The following is a 21,528-nucleotide window of genomic DNA, read 5'->3' on the forward strand; positions in this document are numbered from 1 at the left end:
TGCTTTGTTATACTTGATTTATGATTTGTAATTATTGACTTTTGCAAACTTCACTATGTCGAATATTCTTTTGAACAATAATTCACCATCTTATCCATCCACTTGGCTATTTAAAATGGAATTATATTCTTTTCTTCGGAAACTTAGGAAATAGGAACCTAAAGGTTGGCAGAATAAATTTTGAACGTGATGATAAAAGAATTATCAACTTACAAAAAGTAATACATGGCGCCTAGGTAACAAGATGAAGAATCCTAGAAACTATTCAAAAGAATATATAATGTCTTTTGAATTAAGAGTTCATGTGGTTCATGAACCTACTATCTACCTTGAGTGGTGCCATTGACATATCCTACATATTTTGTGAGGACCAAGTTGTTGATTAATGACCCCCACCAGCTTTTGGAAAGGATCCATGTGAAGAAAGAGCATCATGCTCTTTCGATTGGACTAGCCATATCCAATTGACGTATTATACTAAACTTTCTCAATAAACAAAATCACAGAATTTAGAAAGCCAGATAGATAGACATGTGAATCCACCGATGCCACAGTTTATTAACTGCAAAATTTCAATTCCTCTGCATTAAACTCGCTCAGCCTGGAAGCATGCATGCTTCCTTTGTTTCTCGTTGAAACAATCTAGGGAAAGATGCAACAAATTTGCGTGCACTTCCAGCTTCATCGCCATCTTTTTCTTTTATTTCCTTCCTTCCTTTTTTTTTTTTTTGAGCGAATGCACCTAGTTGCTAACCTAACGTATTTGCATGCACACCTAATGTGTTACCTAAAGTGATGAGGTCTACTATTGCTACTCTCGTATAAAAACAAATGCGAGTATCATGGCTTGTATGGTTCGCATGAAAAGAACGAAAAATGTATGGTCAACGGGAAAATAATGAGATGTCACTTGTTTGGTTGGAGTTTTTAAAGGAAAAAGATGGAAAAGTTGTATTCCCATGGAAATATGATTCCCATATTTTATGGAAAAGTCTTTTCCATAAGAGACATGAGAAAATTACTTTCCCATGAGTCGGAAATTATTCCATTTTTATTTTTTCCAAAAAGGCCATTCAATATTAAAGAGGCATTAAAGACCTAATTTTTATTAAAGGTATAATAGGAATTACACATAACTTTCTCAGAAAAGTGGATAGTCAACCAAACATAAGCACTCTGAAAATCTGTCACTTTTCCATTGTCAACCAAATATGCCAAAAGTACTTTCCCAGTCATCCTTTTCCTAGAAATCTGCTTTTCGGGAATCCTATTTCTAGGAGGAAAAAAGCTTTTGGCGAACCAAACGAGCCCTCATAGATTGCACGGGCTTCCCTTTTCTTTTAGAAGAAAGAAAGAAACCCCTTCTTCCCCCTCAAGTTGAATTTGGGACCTCTCATATACGTTAGCCATAGAACTACTTTTAGGTTTAGTTAAAACCTAATACTTTCCATTGAAACAAAAAGGTCAAGGGTGAAATAAAGTGCTCTCTTGACGGAAGAGGATTTATGGAATGATACATCTTTCTCCCAACTCATTTGCTTAAAAAAATGTCTCCCAACTCAAAAGAAGCGTGTCAAGAATATGTGCGTGTGTGACCGGAAGAGAGATCCATAAAACTTTCAATAAATTGATAGCTCGTCCTTCCATTGACCCGACTATAACATTTAGTCTCTGTTGGCTGGGACTCCTAGTCTCTTAACACCTGCCTCACGTTAGATTCGGCGCAGTTAAGTCGACAGCCTCAGTTTAATTTCCGGTTGCTAACGGTTGTGCGTACTTATTCTTTGATACATACGTAGCTACAAATAACTGTGCACATGAACAATATGATTGTGAACGGGGATAACATAATTGTATACAAGAACTAGTGTAAGTGTGTGCAAATCCTCTATAACTAGCACATGTGGAACTAAAAATTAAATGGTAATGGTCTAGGAACATCATGGTAAAAGACCGAATAAAGAAAGAACTGAGTATTAAATGGCGTAGAAGGAAGCTTGTCCAAAACTGGGATGAGGTCAGACGTGAACCAGGTCTTTAGCATCCAACCATGATAGCTTTACCAATTGTATTAGTTCGTCCCCGTAAAAGAGAGGTTCATGGATATTTCCTTCCCTATACTTGTCTTTCCTTTGAACTTTTGGAGGATTGTCTATGCCTAAACTTTGTTCAATTAATACATGATTGAAACTTTCGTATTGAGAGAGGAAGCAATTGAATGTGCAATGATACCTAACTTAATTTTTGAAGGTATAGACAGTTTGTAGAGATAATTTTCGTCCCATATATTTTTCTTCCCCGTATTTGTCCTTTACCAGAGTGGCAAGTTGGTTGAAGAGGATCTCATTTTTTGGTAGAAAAAGGGGATCTCTTTATTCAAAACTCAGCTATTAAGTAACTAGTTATTTATAGGGGCGCAAATAGGTCTGGTTGGACCAGATCTTGAGTGACCCCGACCCGATCGGCCGGTTTTTTGTTTAGGTCATAATATTGGACCTACGCCTAACCTAATAAAAGATCGGGTCGGATCGGGTCAACGACTAAAATTTTTGACACAATAGGTTATTCGGATTGGGTCGGGTCTATATATAACCCAATCCCAACCCAAAAAAAAGGATTCAAGTCGCGTCCGGGTTGGATCCCTATACTTGTGATTCCCTGTATTTGGTTTCTTTTATAATTAGTAAAAACTACAGAAAGCAGATTTTGGACGACCATACAAGTAAAAGTGCTTAAGCATCAAGGATTGATGCTCTTACAAACTAACCTAATAATAATAGGCTCAATCTTATTAGCTACACAAAAAATAAAAAAATTGTTTATGTATGCAATACTTTTTTTTTGAGTAGAAAAAATTTGCATCTATGTTAATTCTTTTACTCAGCAGTGATATCCCTTAAATTTGTTAGAATGCATCTACTATTATCTTTTTCTAAACATACTACTAGCAAAGCATACATGGGCCAAGATGAGGAATATAGTTTTAATAATGACACAGCAAAGTTTAACAGCTGCAAAGGACTCATCATGAACCTATTTTCTTCCACATGACAAAGTTATACTATATTTTACTTTCATTGTTTTAAACTTCTTTCTTAGGAGAACAATATTCCCATTTAATGTAACCAACCTAAGCCTTAATATAAAATTCATGCCATTCGACAGTACACAAAAATAGTCTCTTCCATTCCTCTCATCCTCAAACACAAGAAGAGATTAGAGAAATAGAGAGTTAGAATCCCTTAAGTACCCCTGTGGGTCAATGGTGCACCAAATTTGGACCGGGTCATAGGATGGAGAACCCAAATATCAAACGGATCAGATGAGGTCGGAATTTAATACCATTTGCAGCATTAGTTATCCACCATACAAGATTCCCTTCCCCTCTTATCAGCAGGATACCTTGATTCCCACAAAAAAATATATACCGAACAGAGGAAGAGCGAGTTGGACTCCAGCTCATACACAGCACGGCTATTTCCTTCCGATAAGAAGATGAGAACGGGCCCATTATCTTGAGTCTTATGTACACACAACTAACTCGTGGACTGAGCTCTTCTCCTAATCGGTTTTGGTACAGAATTCGCTATCCGTTAGGCTATCCTAGTCCAAATACCTGGACCAAATGGCTTCCATTTTTCCGTCTTGGAAACATCATAATTCCTATCGTCCATCCGAAAGTTGGTATATTGGTGCTTGAACACGGTAAGTTTCATGTGGTGGGGTACGTTATCCTAGGCCAAACCTGATTTGAACTCAAACCAGACGCCGAATCTTGCTGGAATTGGACCTAGTCGACCCGGAATATCTGGGATACCAGGATACTACTTGAATAAGAAATTAACCTTAGCCACCATTTGTGTTCCATGTATTCCATATTAAAATCCAAAGCCAACTTGAATAAATATAGGTCCACCGTGCACCTTGAGTGGACCACTCCTAAATCAAATCTGGTCATGACCTAAATTCTTTCTCCCTTCATGAAATCACTCCTAAATCAGATAAGAATAATAATATGCTACACTACGTATTGTAATTGGTTAGCTAACAGGGCAAACTATTTGGCTCTTATTAGAAATTTTTATTTCTTAGAGGAATTTTTTTTTTTTTAATATGACATAAGATGCATTGCGGATCTAGCTGCAAGATAGGCTAACTTTCATGTTTGGAGGCCTCCGGTAGGAATACAGGTTTTACAAAAGGAAAAATTATGTTTTACACCGTATGCACCACCAACGTGGTTATGTATCATACCAATCATCTTGTCTCTTTCTGATGGGTTAATTACCAAGAAAAGCAATGAGATCCATAAAAAGGAGACGAGGTGATTGGTGTGGTGCATGGTTATGTGGTGCACACAGTAATTTCTCCCACAAAAGATTTGCAGTAGGGCGATCTCACTATCCACTAGATTGATATGGGTAATGCCCGGCGTGTGCTCCTTGCCACGCTCAACTTGGTCTGAGAGAGGTAGAGCTTCCCCTATCGGTTAACCTAGAAGGTTGCATGAAACAAGGGAGATTGAGACCCTGCAGTGCAGCTCCATCTACATGGATTTAAATAGTGTTGGAAAAATTTAAATGCGCACGCATCTCGAGATTCGTCCGCGTGCACGTTTGAATTTTGCCGTTTACGAAATCACCGCGGGAGCGTCCGCGGAAGGTGTGAATGCATTCGCAAAATGACCAAAAAGCCCCTGCTTAAATACCCCTATAAATACCCCATATTTCATTCTAATCTGGGCACGAAAAATTAAAAAAAAATACTAGAAAAATTTTGAAAAAAAGTTCTTCCTCTTAGCCACTTCTGATTTTTATTTTTGCAATTCTATTTAATTTATTTTATTCTTTTTATTTCGTTCTTCGTTGGCTCTGTAAGTCCGATCGGGTTCGATTTAGCTTCTTCCGAGACATATCGAAGAAGAAGTTTAGGTTCGTCGTATCTCTGAGAAAGATTGTCGGAAGACCCGTATGTGGGGGCAAACACTTTTTTGGGACAGTGTCTTTGCGCTTCAACTTGCCTTCAATCAAGCTATTTCCTCTAACTTTGATTTTAAATTTAGTATTAGTAGATCCGTAGGATTTGTAATTTTGTGATTTAAATTTATTAAATGAATAGATTTATTTTGTGCTAGAATAGATTTCTTTTATGATAAAATAGATTTATTTTGATCCCAAATAAAATATATATTATTCCGTTTAAGATTTTCTATTAATTGTAATTACTAGATTTATTAGTTCTTTGGTACTTTTGGCAGTGTAATAAATGTCATACAGCCTTTCAGAAAGGGCACCTATAATTCTATGGATGCAATGATAGTCTATCTCATCAGGTATCCTAGAGGATGTGCTGGTGGAGACAAAAAGTTCAGTTTGAGAGGAGGATGAACTCCGATTTGGGTTTGGGTTTTAGCGAGTAGCGGGTTGTGAAGTAGTTGGGTTGGACCCGTTATTAACTTCAGTAGTGCTCTCATCTATAGTTGAGATCAACCCTAGTGTGGTGAACCAGAACCGCATTTGGTTCTGCCACCTTCTAAAGTTATGACCATCAAAATTTTCAGGTTTAGCACTAACATGATCACTAGTGTTAGAGGCCATAGGTTTAAGGTTATAAAGAAGGGACGAAAACCTGAATAAAGACAAAAAGTTTATGTCAAAAAATTGCACTAAAATTTGTATTGAATTTTGATTATCTAGTTGATATATCCAAAAAAAATAATAGCCAGATTAGCTCCATATGGTGGTGGAGTACTAGGCTCACTTAAGTATCAGTCTTTCTTAGGCACATATGCCTTTTTGACAAGTTTTTCTTTGATACTATTAATTAGTGGATATAATCACTAGAAATCACACAAATTCATTTTTTACAAAAGCCTAAGTGCAAATTTAAATTGGTTATTTGTGTATCAATCAATTTTTGAATTTTCAATTTGTATTTTTCGAATTAGTAATAATTGATTACTAATTTAGTATTAGCAAATCAATTATTGTAATTGAGATGTGGAATGTCAATTCAATGAATTATATAATTTATTACCTCATTAGAATAATTGATTACTAATTTTGTGCTAGCAAATCAATTATTGTAATTGAGATCTAAAATATCAATCTAATGAATTATATAATTTATTATCTTATTAGAATAATTGATTACTAATTTTGTGCTAACAAATCAATTATTATAATTGAGATCTAAAATGTCAATCCAATGAATTATATAATTTATTATCTTATTATAATAATTGATTACTAATTTTGTGCTAGCAAATCAATTATTGAGATCTAAAATGTCAATCTAATAAATTATATGATTTATTATTTTATTAGAATAATTGATTAAGATTAATAAGTTAATTCAATGAATTAATTATTATGTATTAACCAATTTTCAAATTTTTTATTTCATTGGGATCTAAAAATTACTCTTTGATGAGTCCAAATGGAGGTATAATAAATCTCATGGAGGTTAAACAAATTATTATCTTTTAGAATGATTTATTGAATTATATATTACTAATAAAAAAATAAACATACACTTTTTTGAATTGTTAGCAATATATCACCTAAATAAATAAATAAATCTAATAATTGCAATTAATAGGTTTATTTATTTATTTAAGTGATATATTGCTAACAAATAGGCCCTACTTGGTTCCATTTTTCTTAACCATTGTTTAATGATACTTACTTTAGGAGACTCAAACCAGTCGGCACCTCAAAATCCACTTGAGATCTTAAAATTTAAGCAATAGTGATATAAAAATGGATGCCATAAGAATGTGAGGCTACCAAGCACCGTATGCTTGTTTTTGTAAGAAAATATAAGATATATAAATAAATCTACTTGTCTCTGTACTCTTTAACTTCATTATTAAAAAATTTCACATATTGTGCTCGCTTAAGCTTTTGGGACAAATTGTGATTTCAACCTTTTTTTCCAAAAAAGGTTGAATTTGGTAGGCTTTTGGTTGCAATCTATATCATCATATAATAGCCTAATGTTTCTCCATGAGTGATCCTCGAACACCCTTCCTCCATTTGCATCAAAAAAGAGCAATGCTACGATAACAGAAAAATAGTTCGGTCCAACCGTGTTTGATCGCTTAAAATGGGGGGAGAAGACTTTTTCTCTCTCTCGACACACGTTCTTTCGCTCCGTTATTTTGCCAGTTGTAACTGCACGTTGATGTAATGGGAAGACAGCCACGTAGCACCTAATCTCACATTCTACGTATTGAAATATTCGTCCTTAATTGCAAAGAAGATTTAAGTTCAAATTCAAAATCTTTCCTTCCATCCCTAATTGGCTACAAATCCTTCTATCTATTCATTAATTGGCTACAAATTTGAAAGTCACTCAAATTCAGATCCTTCCATCTATCACTGATTGACAACAAATCTACTGGAGGCAAGTCCTTTCATCTATTCACTAATTGACTACAAATTTGCTGGTGACTCAAATTCAAAGAATCTTGGCATCTTCCATCGATTGGTTCTAAATTGCTGGTGATTCTAATTTGCTGGTGCATCTTTTGCAATGTTTTTGACTTTTTGGCATGTTTTTGACTTTTTGGCATGTTTTTGACTTTTTGGCATCGTGTATCTTTCAAAATCTGTGCACTCTTTGTGGTGCAAAAGATGCACTGCAATCATGTTGCAGCAATATTGTCTCCCTAATTCAAGGGATATGACTTTATTCTTGTACATATACACACCGTGTATAATAAATATAGATTTTTCCATTCCAATATTTAATACTATGCATCCATTGGATTGTTTGGCTAGTGCTACATCGGGTACATAGGCCGCTCCCAAGCATGAGAGAAAGCCAATTTTTAAACAAATAATATTTTTCTCCATAAAGAAATTTATTATATCTCTCCAAAAAAATAAAAAGACAAGAAACTCTCACAAACTCTATTTTGTAAAGGTCGTTGTCATGCTTTTGTTTTGTTTTGTCAGTCAGAGGATTTGATGAATTATCAAGAAAAAAACACTTTAGTCCTTATGAAACTATATCACTCTTTTTTTTTTTGTGTGTGAATTTGCTCTCTTAAAGGTTGGCCTTGAAGAATTAGGTTGAATCTAAATTTTTTTGGTTAAAATCGGTTGAATTAAATCAATCGAGTATGTATAAATACATTCATAGGAATCAAAAAAAAAAAAAAAAATGAGTTGGATCAACTCCACTTCTGAAAGCAACAAATACAAAATAGAAAGAGAAAATTTAGACATGTTAGTTGCCATATGGGCTCACCACCGAATGCGTGGGCACTTGTCCGAGCATGTGTTTGGTTCAAGTTATTTCGTGTACGGGGCCGGTTGAGTCTAGCAGTTAACAAGTAATTTTGATGTTCAAATGATTTGTGGGGGCAGCCAATTAATGATATACTGATATGCGTACATTAGATGCATGTGCGATATAGATAAGAGTTAGATTCGCCGTTTTAATATCAGATTCCTTACTGATGCTATACTAAAATAGTATCGATACAGTACAATATGAAATTTTTTGGCATACCGAGTATCTTTATATCATCCGTATCGAACCAGTATGGTATGTTTTATATCATCTGATGTAGATTAGTACGGCGTACCATGCGTAGGGTGTATCAAATCTTTTGTATCTTTAAGTGTGTTAATTAAACTCATATGAATCAAGTTAACTATTTATCAATTAATTAACTAGTTATTCCTTCAATGTTAGGCTTGATTAATACTGCCTTCCATATCAGTGAATGATTGATTTGGATGGAATTTGAAACCCACGGCCATTGACAACCTTAGCTAGTTAGTTTTGGTATTATATATTAGCTAACCAGTAGATTCTAAAAATCACAAGTTGTTAGAAAATAGATCAATAAGATGAAACGATACAAAAAAAAAAAGTACAACATGGAGCTTATGTTGCATAAAATTATTAACAAGCATTGGACTTACTCAACTTCTCTTATTAAGTCACCGAGATTTGCCATATCATAGGTATTCATTGGAGAATATTTCAAATATTATTGTGAGGCTACAAATAAATTTTTAGTGTCAGAAATGCTAAAATTTCAAATATTCGTGTCAAACGCTGAAATTGTTACAAGGTCGCTTTGGTGTAGTTTATGGCGATTATTGATTTATTGATTGGACAAATAACAGGAATATCATATAATCACTTAAGTTATTTGTTGAATTTACCATAATAGATGTACTGAGCAAGTTAAGCATGCATAATATGTTTCTTTATTTGTTTGTTTTAGAGGAGAACAGTAAACATTTAGCCTTCATAATTAATTACTCAAATAATATCTAAATAGATTCACCTATTAGTAAGAAATTTAAGTATGGAGATTTGATGAGAAATTTCAAAAGTTTCCCGGAAACAAATAAAGCTTCTTACTTCTAAAAAAAAATTAAAAGAAAAAAAATCAACGCGAAAACCAGACCATTACACCTATAAATTAAGAGAATCATAATAAGATATTATATATATATGGCTTAAAAGAAGAGAGAGAGAAAAAAACAAAAAAAAGCAAAGGATATCGCTCATATCAAATGTCTCTGAATGCATCTTGTACTCCCCTAAAATTCCACGTCATTCCATCGTTGACGAAGAAGTTGTGCTAAATTTTTTTATCATTCCATTGTTGACCAACTAAAGGAAACAAAACGTCATTTTAAAAGACTCGGTTTGCATTCTAACGTCTCGATACATCACGACAATTCTCGCGGGCCAACATATCTACTTTCTACAAGTTCGCGCATCCCTGTCGGAACCCTGAACCAATGGCAATCCAAGGCCCGTTTGGATCGCGAAAAAAAAAACAGAGAAAAAGTGTGGTCAATAAAAAAATAATGAGATGCTTTTTATTTGGTTGAAGTTTTCAAAGAAGAAAGATGAGAAAGTTGTATTCCCATAAAAATATGATTTCCACATTTCATGAAAAAGTAGAATCAACTTCATTTTTTTCTCCAAAAAGCCCTTCAACATTAAAAAAATATTAAAGAGCTATTAAAAATCTAATTTTTATTAAGGGTATAATAGGAATTATACATAACTTTATCAGAAAAGTGAATGGTTAACCAAACATAAGCATTTTGGAAATTTGTCATTTTTCCATGGTCAACCAAATATGCCAAAAGTACTTTTCTACACATTCTCTTCTTAGGAATCTGATTCCATTAATCATATTCTTAGGAGGAAAAATGCTTTCTACGAACCAAACGAGCCCCAAGTAAAAAAAACAAAAAAAAAAAAGAGCCAAGCCCACCTCCACACGTGTGGAGCGCAGGATGGACGGTGGGCACTGTTTGGGTGGCTCCAAAGGTCCATGCTTCCCTTGCTTCGGCCATGGGAGGTCCAAAATATTTGATGCAGTAAAAACGTGTCGCTCAGGCGTCTGCACATGATGTGTGACATATAATGATATATATTTGTCGTGAAAGTTGTTTGAATCCAAGAATTTTGAAGCCATCTATGTCAAAGTTGGCAAAGAATCCTAAATAGATCTACTTGTAGGGCCTCCATTTCCTAAGGCCTCCCCCTCAATTGAGAGAATGCTTTCATAACAATTTAAGATTTCACCCAAAATAGCTAACCCAAATATATTATTTGGGTTATTTGATTTTACTCAAGTACCTAAGATCTACCTAACAAATTACCGATATGGGATTAAATGAACGTTTGCACGAATCCTCACATGTTTCTTCTGTTTAAGTTTTGGCGACCTCGTAAAACTAAGGGTTCAAACTTATTCAAATCTAGTCACAAACACTAGAATCGGTTCGTAGTCAGTCTCCATAAATCTATGTTGCAATGTCTTCAGACTCGCTCAAATGCTAATTGTAACAACCTACAATCTCATTCAAAATAGTTAGTTAGGAAATATTATTTAGATTCTTTGATCCTGTATAAGTATTCAAGATCTACCGAGCGAATAACCGATGTGGAACTAAATACATGCACGTATGAGTCCTCACACCTTTATATTTTGTAATTACTTCATAAAGTATCATATGTTTGCTTAAGATGCAAGATTCTTGTAAATAACAAAATATCTCAGATATATATAAAATGTAACACGCGTCAAAATAAAGGGGCATAACAATAATTAAGTATTTTAGGAGAATCCCCGTTGCTTGCATGGCCCCATTTAAGCATAATAGAATCTTGTGTGAAGATTTTAACTCGGCGACTTTTCTTTCTTTCTTTCTTTTATTTTTTTATTTTAGCCACGATTTCTTTTTCTAACATCTTCTATATAAGACATTATTATTTTTGGAGACTAAAATAACAACAAGAAACATTTTTTTCTGAAGCTAACATAGGGATGGATTATTTGCCTCAAATAGCATGGGATCCTGAGCAGCTAAACTTTTGAAATCTTCCTTGAAAACGTGACTAAGGAACTTGCTAACCTAGCTTGAAAGCTCCGATGAAAACTTAGGAGTTAATTGAATTTTTGTGAATCCCATTAATAAAAGTTCTATTCGAGTGTTGTAAAACAGATTCAATAAAATAAAACTTCGCCCATTCCTTTTTTTTTTACCACTTTGTTTCATGTTCAATTTTTCTCTCATCTTCAAGTATCCTTGATAAACATAAGTGGTCGCATTAGTTAATTAAATTTTAAATATTTTTTAGACATATCCTGCCATCTGAATATCTGTTTCACTGATCGTTGGATTTACTTCCCTACACATGTTTAAATATTAAAATAGCATTCCTATTCATAGCTACAGCTTGACATAAAACTCTTAAGCTATATATTGCAAATAATACACCACATTCTCTCCTTTAAATATAACCAATTTTATCAAATTACTAAGATGATGGCAGAATATATTCTCTTTAGAAGCCGCAAAGCTACCCTTGAATTGAACTCAACAAAAATATCCATAAAATTAAGATAACGATCACTTTTGCTTGATATTCGCAATCATGATAATATTCTCAATCAAATCCGATGATGACGGTCACATCCTAAATACTCTATGTAGGCCGAATTGTATCATAGTACGAAGTACCTAGCTGTCTCCTTAGTTCATGAGCATGTGTCATTCTATTTTATTTTCCTTGTTACATTCATATTCCATGAGTTTGAGGATGAGATTCCTATCTAATCAATAAAGAAAGCATCGTCTCCTTGCTTAAAAGTAACTCTAAGACACGGAAACATATGATAATATCACTACTCATTCCCGTTTTTGTACTTTTGAACTATTTCATTTTTTTTCTTTCTTCCTTGTAAATTTTTTGGAGCTCTCTTATAGCGGCGACAAGTAATTTTAGTGTGAAAATATATTAAACCAGAAAAGAATAGGGTTGTAAACTATGCACATTAGAGTAGCTATGTTTGACCTGGATGGACTCAAGGCCAACTCATTGCTGATCTAGTCAGATCAATAGAATGAATTTTAGACCCAGCAGGTCATTCAAATTAGATCGGGGTCAAGTTTGATATGAACCCAATCTGAAATATTTGAATTCCAATCAGGACTAGAAAAGATTCGCAGTTTGAGCCAGGTATCTTACTATTCTTTTATATATAAATATAATATTACTAAAAAAATTAAAATAAAACTAAAATGAATTAACTTAAACTTGAATTTTCATTCAACAAAATTAATTTCATGCATGTAATTGATTGTATGAATATCATTTCAAAATAATATTTGCATGTATACCCTCGTAAAACTCTGTTATTGTACAAATGTCCGTAATATAATGGGTGTTCGAACGGTGTTAAGAAAAATCATATTTATATTAATTAAAACTAAAATAAAATTTTAAAATTATGCTATTGTCCCTGTCTTTTTTCTCTACTATCGAGATCGCGATCTATTTGCATACTACCCATTAAGAGTATTTTAGTCATTTTAATTTGAAACCGTTAATTTTTTAATGTCGTTAGATAGTATGGGTGCATATGCAAAAATAAAAATAAAAAAAGGATAGAATGGCAAAACAAGTGTTTTACGAGAGCATACATGCAAATATCAATTTTGGAAAGGTATTAATACAAAATTCGATATTTAGGAGGGTATTCATGGAAAAAAAAATCAATGTTTAAATATAACTAAATGAAACTATGTCAGAGGAGATTTTTAATATAAATGGAAGTTTATTTAATTAATTGGAAAGGATATTTATGGTAAAGGAAAGAATCTCTTGCAGATTCGGGTTTTTGAATTGGGTCAGAGTGGATTCGGGTTAGATCAGGTTCATTGCTTGTTGATCCAAACTAGATCCGGGTTGGGGTGAAAAGTACATAACCCGTGCTCGGCCGAAATTTAGACGGGTCCAACTTTTGATTTGAGGATTGTCTCAACTTGACTCATAGGTCTCAATACCGGATCTAACCGGGCTGGGAAAATGCCGGGTCATGGGTCAACCCGACCCAGTTGCAGCCCTAAATTCGCATTTCGCACGGCAGTGGCGTATCTACTGAGTCCACGCGCCCGAGTATAGCCATTTGTGGCACCTCCCAAGTCCCGATATATGCCAGCCTTGTTCCACGAAGAAAGGGAAAGGAGATAAAAGTCCGTGCTCGCGTCCCGTCTCCTTCCTCTCTGCTCTCTTAGCGCGTTATCCACGCGAAGTTTCTTCGTCTTCGGTCAACCCCGTTCCCCCCCTTACCTTCTCTGCCAATTTCTCCCACCCTCCCACCTCCTCTTCCCATCTTCCACTCTCCCACGCGTTCCTTAGAAGAATTCGAAGACGAAGCGTAGGAAGAAGTCTCCAAAATCTCGACTTCCGGCTCTTTCGGTTTTTGAGATCCCGAGATCATCCGACGGCGGCGGCGATGCTGCGATCGTGCTTCTGGCCGCTGGAGCGGTGCTTTGGGAGGCTTGGCGGCGGGGATGGGCTCTTGTGGCACCTGGACCTCAAGCCCCACGCCACCGGCGACTTCTCGATCGCCGTCGTCCAGGCCAACAACTCCCTCGAGGACCAGGGCCAGGTGTTCACATCCCCCTCCGCCACCTACGTCGGCGTATACGACGGCCACGGCGGCCCCGAGGCGTCCCGTTTCGTCAACAGCCACCTCTTCCCCTACCTCCACAGTACCGTCTCCTTCCCTCTTCCCCTCTATCCTATCATCAGAAACCCTTCTTGATGCGTTAATCGACCCTTTCCTCGACTCGGTCGTCAAAATCGATTTTTTATCTGATGTAATCTGGCCTTAATTGGGCAGAGTTCGCGACGGAGCAAGGGGGATTGTCTGCGGACGTGATAAAGAAGGCATTCGACGCGACGGAGGAGGACTTCTTGCATCTGGTGAAGCGATCATGGCTGTCGCGGCCCCAGATCGCGTCGGTGGGGTCGTGCTGCCTCGTGGGGGCGATCACGGACGATACGATCTACGTGGCGAACCTGGGGGACTCTCGGGCCGTGCTCGGCCGCCGGAGCACCAACGGAAGGGCGGTGGTCGCCGAGCGGCTGTCCACCGACCACAACGTCGCCGTAGAGGAGGTCCGGAAGGAGCTCGCCGCGCTCCACCCGGACGATTCCCACATCGTGGTACACAGCCGAGGGGTCTGGCGGATTAAGGGGATCATTCAGGTGAGGAAACCCTTGCCCTCTTCTTTACCGTTTCTAATAATTTTCTTTTAATTTCTTAAATTTCTGTATTTATTAGGGTTTAATTTTTCCCTAGAGCTTATCATTTATCAACACAAGCTGCCATGGATGATAATTAGATTTGTTAAAAGCGTCACAATTTTCTTTTCCTGAAAAAAAAGGAAGGCACAAATTTTCAGATTTCTCTAAGTTTCGAGGTATGATTTGTAGGGTAATGAGATTTATATAGGTATTGGAGTGTGCATTTGTTCTCTCATGTCAGCCTGTTATGAGTTCATGCAGAGTAGATACTATCGTATCTTGGAAGCAGACCAGAACATGATTTTGATTAGTTAACTGTTTATTGTCACGCATTCCTTGCAGAGCACAGAGTTTAGACTGTTGAAATTTATATTTTCTTGTTTCTCTGATTTATTTCTCATTTTATTTGCATTCATTTGGTTGAGATTTTTTGGGCTGAACTGCAGTTCTATACAGCAAATTCTAAAGCATGAATTTGATGGTCTCGATGATTCGTGTCGATGATATGTGTTATTCTGGAGATGTTTTAAATTAAGAAAATGCCAAAGATCACCCTTTGGATCACTGCTTGGTTGACCGGTCTGATGTGGAAATGAGCTGAGCAGCAGGCAGGGATTGACGGACGCCACCGACCCTGCAGTGTACTGCTCCAATCCCTAACTGCTGCGTTAAACCAGTGAACTGAGCAGTAATCTGACAGGTGAACAGTAGTGGTGCTCTTTTAACTATATCGCTGTATGGGCAACTTCTTTCATGTCTGTGCTTCATGACCTGTTTGTCAGTTGATAGTTTGCTTCATCATTATGTTGCCTAGCCCTATTAGTATGTTCATATAATTTCTCTAATCAGTGTTTAGTTCTGTTGGTAGAACTCTGACATGAAACTATCTTAGCATGGCTTTCTGTATTCCACTTAGATCATCTTATGTAATTAATATATGTGGTCAAATAGATTGGGGAATCAAACCATGTGATTGACCTTTGACATCTAAACTTCTTATATTAATTGATCCAGGAGAATCTTACACATTTCCTCATTGAGCTAACGGCCCAAGGTGAGATGGATTGGTTTTTGACTGAAAATGCTCCATGCAGATCAAGCTTTTTGCATAGAATCATTGAAATAGCAACCTACTAGTGGATGTCATTACTGCAGATGGATGTGAGACTATCAAATTAATTAGTTTTTCCTTAATTCCTCAGTAGTTTTTCTTTTGGTTCTTGTAATACTGTCGTCCATTCTGAGTTCGAATTTGTTTTCTCCCCTTTTATGACTATTGTTTTTTAAATATCACCATTCCAATCAACTCATCTAATTTATTTTTATGTTTAGTTTCTACTGCTGTGATACTTGGGTATTGCCTATTGTTATCATAAGGTCAATCTTTCCAAACAGTATCTAATCTTTTGTTAGGTCGGTGGTGTGCTTGTGTCAAGATGCTTTAGTTCAGCTTGTTTTAAAAAAGCAATGTTCCTCTTCCAGGGTGAAATCCCAACCTTTTATGTCCTGTACATGGATGCATCTACACTGCATTCTTTTGTCATCATTGACTGGAAATCATTTTTTCAAAAGCAATAATGGTATGCATAACCTACTTTGGAGATTGAGGCATTATCATATTTTATGATGGTATGTGTCTTAAGCCGATAATTGCAACGAACTCCAGTGTATAGGCATTCAGTCTTTGACATGGATGGCCTTTTGGTGTTGTGGCTAAGAAAAGGTGTGGGCATTTCTTTCGACTTCGAGCATCTGCTTTATTATCAACATCATCATGCAACACCATTTTTGATAATTGCATAGGCTAAATGACTTTGTGTAGCTTGGGTTATTATAACCTACTATTTAGTGCCGAGCTTTTCTTTTTCTCCTTCGAGAAACAGCTAATAGATATTCTGAATTCAAGTTCATGAATTCTGTAGACAAATTTTTATCTTATTTGCACTTTATATTTTTTGGGCTTGGTTGGTCAGAGTTCTGAAGAGTGGGAGCTTTGGTGGCTGTGAGTTTGGGCTGCCAGCACCGTGTAAGACTCTGAGGGCTCTCCGTAGTTATAGCTCAAAGTGAAGAGATGATTGTCTTGATATTTTAGGCGACAATGTTGAGATTTTCTGTTTTGCATGCATAGTTAACATGCTTAATATGTGCCACCTGATATCTTCACATATGACATACGTTGTGGTTTGACTGACCTTAGCTGACTGCTTTAAACATGTAATCTTTAAAAATAACTCATATGAAATCTCTGACACTGTACAAATCAAATGGTTATGGCTTCTAATGCATAAAGCTATGCATTGTTATCTATGATGTGCATGCATGAGGACTTTGGTCCTATATGAAATAAATTTTAAATGCAGATGAGAGATGACAGGTTTACAATGAAAATGATTTATAGCTAACCCTGCTATCTGCCCTCTGGTCAGGTATCAAGGTCCATTGGAGATGTCTACCTGAAGAAACCCGAGTTCAGTAGGGACCCATTATTCCAGCATTCTGTTTCTCCTATTCCATTGAAGCGAGCGGTTATGACTGCAGAGCCATCAATCCAGACCCATAAGCTTAAACCAAATGACTTATTTTTGATATTTGCATCAGATGGGCTCTGGGAGCAATTAAGTGATGAGGCTGCAGTTGAGATAGTCTTCAAGAACCCAAGAGCAGTAAGCCCTCTTTTTTTTTCATTTCTTTATTCTAACATGTTGACCAATTTTTCGTATCTAATCATTCCCTTCTCGTAGCAATCTAAGCATTCCGCATTGATGTTAAAATTTTTGCAGGGAATAGCAAAGAGATTAGTGAGAGCTGCCATTAACGAGGCTGCAAGAAAAAGGGAAATGAGATACGATGATATAAAACGGATAGAGAAGGGAGTAAGGCGCCATTTTCATGATGATATCACTGTTATAGTGATCTATCTCGATCAGCACCGGCAAGGTGGTCAATCCAGATTTAATGTGAGGACTTACGACTGCACTAGCGCACCTGTCGATGTATTCTCTCTAAACTCTGATGAATCAGAAGACCCTCTTCGATCGGTAGGTTCAAAACTGGACGTACATGATTCCTACATACGTATATGAAATGAGTTGTGTTGGATGTCACTTGCCCTTATAGCTGACACTAACAAAGGTGGTGAACAGAAGAGTTTTGAATAAGAATTTGAGATGTGGTGTACATAATAATGTTTGTTGAGCTTGTTGACATGGATAAAATTTTTGGTGCTCATTACATTTTTTCCTTCTGTACATCAATTTTCTCTTATAGTTTTTGAGAGGGTTCTTTCATCGAATGCATTTGGATTTGGTTGTCAGAAAGTTGTCATCAGCTGTCCCTGAGTGCTTTTCTGTGACTTTGCACTTTGAAATAGGCTCAACCAACCCTGGTCCCTGGCACCAGTACTTCTTTACAGATAGATTAACATGGTGGCCTTCGCTTTACCAGTACTCTGCCTCAAGCTTTGATCACGGAATTTGGTTGTTTTACTTGAGCTTCTTAAGCTTGCCTTGAGATAAAATGAACTATAACTTTATATTCACTTTACTCTTCTTTCATTTTCTCTGGTAATTAGAGCAACGAAGGGAATTCCAATTACATCCATTGCTGTTCATTCATCCAAGCTCTCAAACTCACCCCGTCATCCTGATTACAGAGTAGTTAAAGCCAGCCCACTCCACTGTTAATGTTGGCACTCCGATTATCACCGCTGCTGGGCACCACGACCACGACCATTAACGCTTAAAGACGAGACTAGCGCAAGCAAAGATGGAGGAGATAAAGAAAAGAAAAAAAGAAGGGGGAAAGGGCGCCTAACCAAGCAACCATTGTTGTTATCGGTCCATGTTGATAAAGCAAATTCATTCTTCTTAATCAACTTCTCTTGCAGTAAAGAGGTGAAAGTTTCGAGCAGCCATTATTCTTCTTATTTGGTCCATGTTGATAAGGCAAATTCATTCCTCCTCCTCAACTTCTCTTGCAAAAAGGAGATGAAAGTTTCGGGGCTGGACATATGCGTGATACAAAGACAATATCATTTAACACTTATGATTTTATAACTTTTTTCAATACTAGAAGTTATTTTTGTAGCATTCATGAATGTAATGCTTTCTTTAATGTTTCTTATGCTATGACAAGTTTAAATTATTTCTTCTGGTAAGTGTAGCAAGAGAGAGGAACGGGAGGAGCACAAAATGTTTAGAAAAAAAATACGGAGTCATCCTCTCAATTTTGGGCCAATCTCAAAGGCATCTTCTCACTTTTAAAAAGTTTCAAATAGATTCTTCATGTTTGCAAACTGTTTTAAACTAATCCTATTGTTCATGCATGACCATCACATAGTAAAATAAATTTATATTATGACCAACCTGCCCTTCGTATCATAAAAATATCACCCGTCACATAGTGGTGTCAGGACTCACCTTACTTCGACTGTTGGATCATCCATCGCACAAAATGTAAAGTGCTCCAAATTTCTTTATTCATCTACATGCATAGATCTCAAGGCGACCAGTGCATAGCCAGAATTATCCATCTACCCAGCACAAATCTCAAAGCAACAAGGGGGATGATGTAGATTATTTATCCGTCTACATAAATCTCAAAGCGACCATATGGATGATTCAGATTATTCATCCTTCTGCATGAATATTCAAACAAATAGGGGATGATCGAGATTGATCATCCACTTGCACGTATATCTAAGTTTAGATTATTCATCTATTTGTATAGATCTCAAAGCTAGGCGGATGAATTAGATTCGTGCGAAAAAAGAGATGGTGAGGGCTTTTCCTCCAATCTAGCCACTATTAGTGTTCCTTCCTTCTTCAATGGGGGGTTGTAGTTGTCGGAGATCTCAATGCAATCAATAGAGGCGAGAGGGCAAGTGAGCGGCGGGAGTGGGAGCTGTGGATCGTTCGAGCTCAAGAGATTGGGGTTTGGTGTAGTGAGAATGGATCGGGTTAGCTGGAGAGATCGAAACTACACCACCCTAGAGATCATCGATGCAAAATTCGAAGTGGGAGATCAATAGATTAGAGAAAACTAGGGGGGAAATAGGGTTTGGGAGGATGGAGAGCCTTGGATTTTGGAAAAAAGAGAGCAATTTGCGGAAGTTGAGGGGGATTAGCTCACCGATGTTTCCACGAGAGGCTCATGGTGCCGTCGTGTGTGCTCTCCATCGGCCATTGGCAACTTGGAGGAAGAGGAAGAAGAGGAGAAAAGGTGATTCGAAGGAGATGATGCTTGCATAGATCTTAAAGCAACAATGGATGATCCAGACATTCATTCACTTGCATAGGTCTCAAAGCAACTATAGGGCTCGTTTGGTTCGCGGCAAGCATTTTTCCTCCTAGGAATATGATTTTTGGGAAACAAATTTCCAGAAATAGGATGCCTAGGAAAGTACTTTTGGCATGTTTGATTGACCATGGGAAAGTGACAAATTTCCAAAGTGCTTATGTTTAGTTGGCCATCCACTTTCCTAGAAAAGTTATGTATAATTCCTATTATGCCCTTAATAAAAATTAGGTCTTTAATGCCTCTTTAATGCTTCTTTAATGCTAAAGGGTTTTTTTGGAAAAAATTTAAAATAGAGTGATTCTCGTCCCATGTTTCTCATGGAAAAATAACTTTTCCATGCTTCTAATGGGAAAGCCATGAAATGTGGGAATCATATTCCCATGGGAATACAACTTTTCCGTATCTTTCCTTTGAAAACTCCAACCAAACAAGAGGCATCTCATTATTTTCCTGTTGACCACACTTTCCTCCTTTCTTTTCCCGCGAACCAAACGAGCCCATAGATGATTTAGATATTCATCTGCTTGCATAGATATCAAAACAACTACAAATGATTCAGATATTCATCTGTTTGCATAGATCTCAAAGCAACTGTGGACGATCTAAATGTTCAGCCGCCGACATGGATCTCACAGTAATTAGTGGATGTTCAAGATTGCTCATCCACCTAAATATCAAGGCTCAATCTAATTAAATCAGGCCAAATCAAATGAACCTCCCACAACAATAAACTTACGATACAATTAGGTTTGGGATAACCTTGATATATTGAAAGATTTGAAGGTGCTGAGAAATCAAATGTGTATCACGGTGGCGACATTTTGATATTAAATCTTTAGCGATACTAGTTGCGTGGATTTTGTTTAGGGTCAAGCAAGGGATCTAGTTTGTGTTTCTGTGTTGAAGGTTATTTCCGTTGGCATCAGTTATGACCTTTGTGCTCAGTTACTATATGCTTGGGATGCTTTATTCTCTATCTTGTCAAAGTTTTGTTGGCTTATGATAGGCACCAAGTAACTTTCAAAATTTTATAACTAAGTTGAAAATTAATTATTCTTACCTCTTAATCTCATCCTTTCTCATCGATTTATGTTGTAAATTTATGAAATTAATGTATCTCAGTTGGTTGCCATTATTTTCTTCATCCAATTAACCCGAGTAAATATGTACTTTTGAACCTTTGCCACTCTTTGTCCTTCTTATTTATGTTTGTATTTTGTTTTTTTTTCTTTTATAATGAGATATTAGGTCCTTGTACGATACAGTTTATTAGGGTGTTTTTAAACTTTTGCCCAAGCATATTCCTCAATTCTTATGATTTTAATATTTTCTTCATCTAATTTCTCACTAAAATAACAACTTATTTAACCGAGAAGGTGAATTTCCGATAATCTTGCTATTTAGTTTATAAAAATACCCCAAATTTTTATTTTCTTTTGCCATAACCTACAAAGCTATAGCTTTCTATCCTACCTAGAGAAGAATAAACTAAAAATTGAATAATTTTTCATACAAAAACTAATGTAGCTGAGCTAAAAAAGTGCTTCGTTGATGAAAAACTTTGATGGAAAAAGTCAAGCAACTCGAATTTAAACTCTCCTATTACTATACTTTGTGCTAGTTTGAGAGAAATTAGTACCA

At 36.4% G+C, this 21,528-nt stretch overlaps 1 protein-coding gene across 1 annotated transcript; it reads left to right on the plus strand.

Annotated features, from left to right (window-relative positions):
- Positions 1 to 13,496: 13,496 nt before the first annotated feature.
- LOC103700806 (probable protein phosphatase 2C 78) lies at positions 13,497 to 17,902 on the plus strand. The gene is made up of 4 exons (XM_008782671.4): positions 13,497 to 14,051; positions 14,183 to 14,550; positions 17,016 to 17,252; positions 17,370 to 17,902. Exons 1-4 carry the CDS (start codon positions 13,793 to 13,795, stop codon positions 17,670 to 17,672), a joined length of 1,167 nt encoding a protein of 388 aa, XP_008780893.2. The 5' UTR covers positions 13,497 to 13,792; the 3' UTR covers positions 17,673 to 17,902.
- Positions 17,903 to 21,528: the final 3,626 nt, after the last annotated feature.

Source organism: Phoenix dactylifera, chromosome 16 (assembly GCF_009389715.1).
Source record: "Phoenix dactylifera cultivar Barhee BC4 chromosome 16, palm_55x_up_171113_PBpolish2nd_filt_p, whole genome shotgun sequence".
NCBI classification, from domain to species: Eukaryota; Viridiplantae; Streptophyta; class Magnoliopsida; order Arecales; family Arecaceae; genus Phoenix; species Phoenix dactylifera.